This window comes from Phaseolus vulgaris, chromosome 4 (assembly GCF_000499845.2).
Source record: "Phaseolus vulgaris cultivar G19833 chromosome 4, P. vulgaris v2.0, whole genome shotgun sequence".
Taxonomy (NCBI): Eukaryota; Viridiplantae; Streptophyta; class Magnoliopsida; order Fabales; family Fabaceae; genus Phaseolus; species Phaseolus vulgaris.
Window position 1 is genome coordinate 15,614,595 of NC_023756.2, and position 4,213 is coordinate 15,618,807.

A 4,213-nucleotide genomic window follows, 5' to 3' on the forward strand; every position below is an offset into this window, starting at 1 on the left:
GTGTTCTTCTTGAATCAAAGTAGTAAAAAAGATGCGGAAGCAATGGGTGAGTGAAACAAAGCCCTCCTAGGAGTTGTGTTGGCTTTGAAGGTGCATGAGGAGTGTGGTGTTTGAGTGGTTCGGCCAGCTCAAGGGAGAAAGGTGAAAGGATTGAAGTTTATAGCCTAGATTTCTAGGAGAAGTAAAGCTAGTGCACAAAATTGGCAGCATAACAATACTCAATTAAACTTGTCAAATACAAGGAGATAGCCTTCCTATTTATAGGCTATGTGGACGTAAATGTTAAGCCACATTTCTAAAGAAAATAAAACCAAAATTAAATCTAAATTCTAAGGTGCAATGACCGGCCATACACAACCCTAGATTCTAGAAGGTTTCCATCCAAAATGCTTCCTACACTATCCTATCTACTAAGTACCCCCAATGGGCCTTTATGCAAACATATACAAAGCCTTCTCTCTTCCATCCGTGGCCTCATTTGCTTGTGTTTGAATATGTTTGGCCATTGATCTTGTAAGGGGTCCTAGACGGTCTAGCTCCAAGGATAGCCTCCCTCCTTCACGTCCTAGACGCTCACCTTCACGTCCTAGACGCTCACTTTCACGTCCTAGACGCTCACCTTGGTCTTGGTCTTGGTCTAGACGCTCTCCTTGGCTTGTGCCTTGGCTTCCTTGGGTAGGTGTGCTTGGCCCTCCTCCATCAAAAATTAGACGGCTGGATGAAATAGTGAGCATTGGTGCTGAATTTTATGGGACTAACTGTTCATTTACGTTCTTGGAAATGTTGGAATTCTACAACATGAAGAAATGGGAATGTAAAACTACTTTTTCACGTCTTCAACATCTTTCTGTGGATCAATGTCCCAAGCTGAAAGGTCTCTCAGAGCAACTTCTTCATTCTTCATTTAAAGAAATTATTTATTTGTCATTGTGATAAGCTCATCATTAGCCCATGGACACATGGTCACTTGAACTCTCGGAAATTGTTTCATCGCATGACCCATTACAATTTCCTTGAACAATTGACGATTGATGCTGGCTGCAACTCTCTTACAATCTTTCAGCTAGATTTCTTTCCAAAGATCCATTTAATTCATCTGAGAAGGTGCCAAAATCTGAGAAGAATTTCACATGAGCACACTCATAATGGAATTAACAATTGATGATTGCCCTCAATTTGAATCATTTACCGGTGAATTATAATGAGTGAAAGGGTTTGAAAATTGTGACTCCTAGATGAGAAAACAAGTGAAAGGGTTTGAAATTGTGACTCCTACACGAGAGAGGGAAATTGAAGCAAAAGGGAGTTGTGAAATGTAAATACTTTTAAATTTCCTTTCATAGAACTTGAAGTTGTATTTGTCCTCATGCTGTGTTGGGAGTGGCACTGAAGCAGTGAGCATTGCAAATAGCTTTTTACTTCTGACATTATAATTGTCCTCCTCAGATTTCCATTTATTTATAAAATTTGCAGAGGCAGGATTGTTTAGCCTGTCACCTGATGACATGCATATTAGGTATGTAAAGCTTGTGTAATTATTGAACTATAAAAGGTATCTGTGTTTGTTATTGGAAACAACATTAGATATTTTACAATATATTTTAGATGTGGCAAATAGAAATTATATTTCACTTTATTCATATTTATCTTCCAATATATATATATATAAACTGTTTTGTCATCTGCTTTAGGAGAAAATTATAATCTGTTTCTTCCAATGTGTCAAGTTATGATTAAGAGAAAACAAGTAGAGGGGTTTTACTTTTTGCTTTTCCACCTTGGATTTCCATTTGTTCATAAAATTAGCAGAGGAGAGATTTCAGTAAGTAGTCTATTAGTAAAGCTTGAGTACTTGAACCAAACAAGGCACATGTATTTGTTAATGGAAGAAGCTTAAGATATTTTACAATATATTTTACCTGTGCCAGCATAACACAAAACCAATTTATCCTCGTCAACAGTGAATGAACTATTATTGATTAGTTCAGCGAACTAGTTATGTACTAACAAATTGAATTGAACTGTTAGAGACTTCTAAACTTCATTTTTCTAACTAATCTTCATGGGTCTATTGCTTCTAAATTTGCTTTTCAAGGAACAAAACAAAGCGCACTTTTCTGCAATGCACGCCACTGTTTCAATTAATTTTGCCACCTTCAATTTTGGAAACTAACAATCAAATACTATAGGCAAAGTCATGAATATAAAAAGACAAATAAATAGACTATAAAATATTATGCAACGTACTAAGCCATGTACCAAATACTATGTCAGGCACTGATAATCCAGCATGCTATAATTAATACACTCTATAATGACACCTTTTGAAATTTTCTAAGCTTTTCCTTTCGCTCCCAACCCAAGGTGTAGATTTCCCATGGCATGCACATCAATATCAATGCAAACATAAAGTCTCGTTGAGCGATTTAATATAAGAAAGTGAAGCATTCATGCACACTTTGCATTCTCACCCATGGCTGATATCATCAGTAGCTTCCCAGACTCAATTCTTTGTTACATTCTCTCTTTTCTCCCAACCAAACAAGTTGTTACCACCAGTGTTCTCTCCAAGCGCTGGAAACTTCTATGGCGTTCAGTTCCCTCTTTGGATTTCCACCTCCGTGCGCCAGATATGGATTATATGAATTATGAGTCACGAAAGTTGTTCTTGTCTTCCCTTCTTTTCTCAGTGTACAATTTTTTGCTTTTCCGTGAAATGGAACAACCAATCCATAGATTACGCTTTACATCTCGCGGTTTCCATAATTTTGAAAGTATCGAGAGATGCATTAAAACTGCATTGAGAATAAGTGGTAGACTTGAACACCTTCATATCAATCTGGATTGGGTTGTTGAGCTGCCCTCTACGGTGTTTACCTGCAAAACTCTTGTAGTTCTCGAGTTGATCATGCCACCGAAAAAATTTTCTTTCGTTGATTTGCCTTTGCTTAAAATCTTGCATTTGAGATATGTTCCTTCATTTGAATGTGAAGATCTTCAACGTTTTCTTTCTGGGTGTCCTAATCTAGAGGACTTGGAAGTCGGGTCTAGTTTAGCCGAGAAATCGGCATCTAATACTGCAGAAAAATTCCATAAATTGCCCAAGTTGATAAGAGCTAACATTCATACAGATTTAGTTTCATTGGGATTTGTTAAGAATGTTGAAGTTTTGGTCACTGATAGGGTAATGCCTGTAAACTTTCTTTCTTTTTACTTTTCATTTTTAAGAAAAAAAATGAATTCTAATGTTTTGTTATTATTTTGTATCTCTTGCAGATATATAAAGAAGACCTTGGTTTTGATTTTCAGAATTTACTTCAACTTGAGTTGACCCGTTTGGAGCTTAGTACGAAATGGTTTGAGGTATTGGAGTCGCTCAAGCATTGTCCAAAACTTCAAGCTCTTGTCATTGATATTGATGAGGTTTAATGATTTAAGTTTTTCAATTATTAATCTTCTTGTTATCTTTTCTTAAAACATTAGGATTAATATAGTTTTATAATTGTTTTTAACAGGGTAGAGAAGCACTTTTGCCATGCCCCGATCCTGTTCCTACATGCATTTCATTACACCTTAGAACCTGTCGTCTTAACAATTTCAGGGGTTCTGTAGTTGAGCTTCAATTTGCGGAATTTATTATGAAGAATGCACATTATTTACGAACAATGAAATTCTGCTTTCCCAATTATTATGCTTTTGATTCTTTGACAAGAGGTGAATTGACGAGATATATATCCTCATGCATGAAGAAGAGTTCTGATACTTGTATGCTCTCATTTGAGTAGTTAAGGTTAAGGTCTGAGCAGTAATCCTGATGGTTTCTTTTTGTTTGTATTTTCAGTAGTAACTTCAAGAATGTGGTTTTGTTTATCAAATGAATATACTTTTCTACACTTAACGAAAGTTTTTTTGTACATTACCGGTTTTGTGTTGTTTTAGGAATTTTTATATATAATTTTTGTAAGATATGTTCATAGTTCAGTAAATTATAAAAAAGTTAGATGGTACTCAAATTAAAGAAAAACATAATAAAAAATATAATAATTATCAACTTGTCTAACTGGATCAAATTATATCTTAAAATTATTATTCTTCTTTTTCACATATTTGTTGCTGTTGTAACATTTGAATATCCAAGGCGACTAAAACTGGCGATATCAAATGCAATATATACAGATGCAATATTTGCAAGTGCAAACATCTTGAGAGGTGT

The 4,213-nt window shown here is 35.3% G+C and overlaps 1 protein-coding gene across 1 annotated transcript; it reads left to right on the forward strand.

The window, feature by feature from the left end:
• The first annotated feature begins 2,473 nt into the window (after positions 1-2,473).
• LOC137838348 (FBD-associated F-box protein At5g56370-like) lies at positions 2,474-3,785 on the forward strand. The gene is made up of 3 exons (XM_068647593.1): positions 2,474-3,184; positions 3,277-3,423; positions 3,516-3,785. Exons 1-3 carry the CDS (start codon positions 2,474-2,476, stop codon positions 3,783-3,785), a joined length of 1,128 nt encoding a protein of 375 aa, XP_068503694.1.
• The last annotated feature ends 428 nt before the right edge of the window (positions 3,786-4,213 follow it).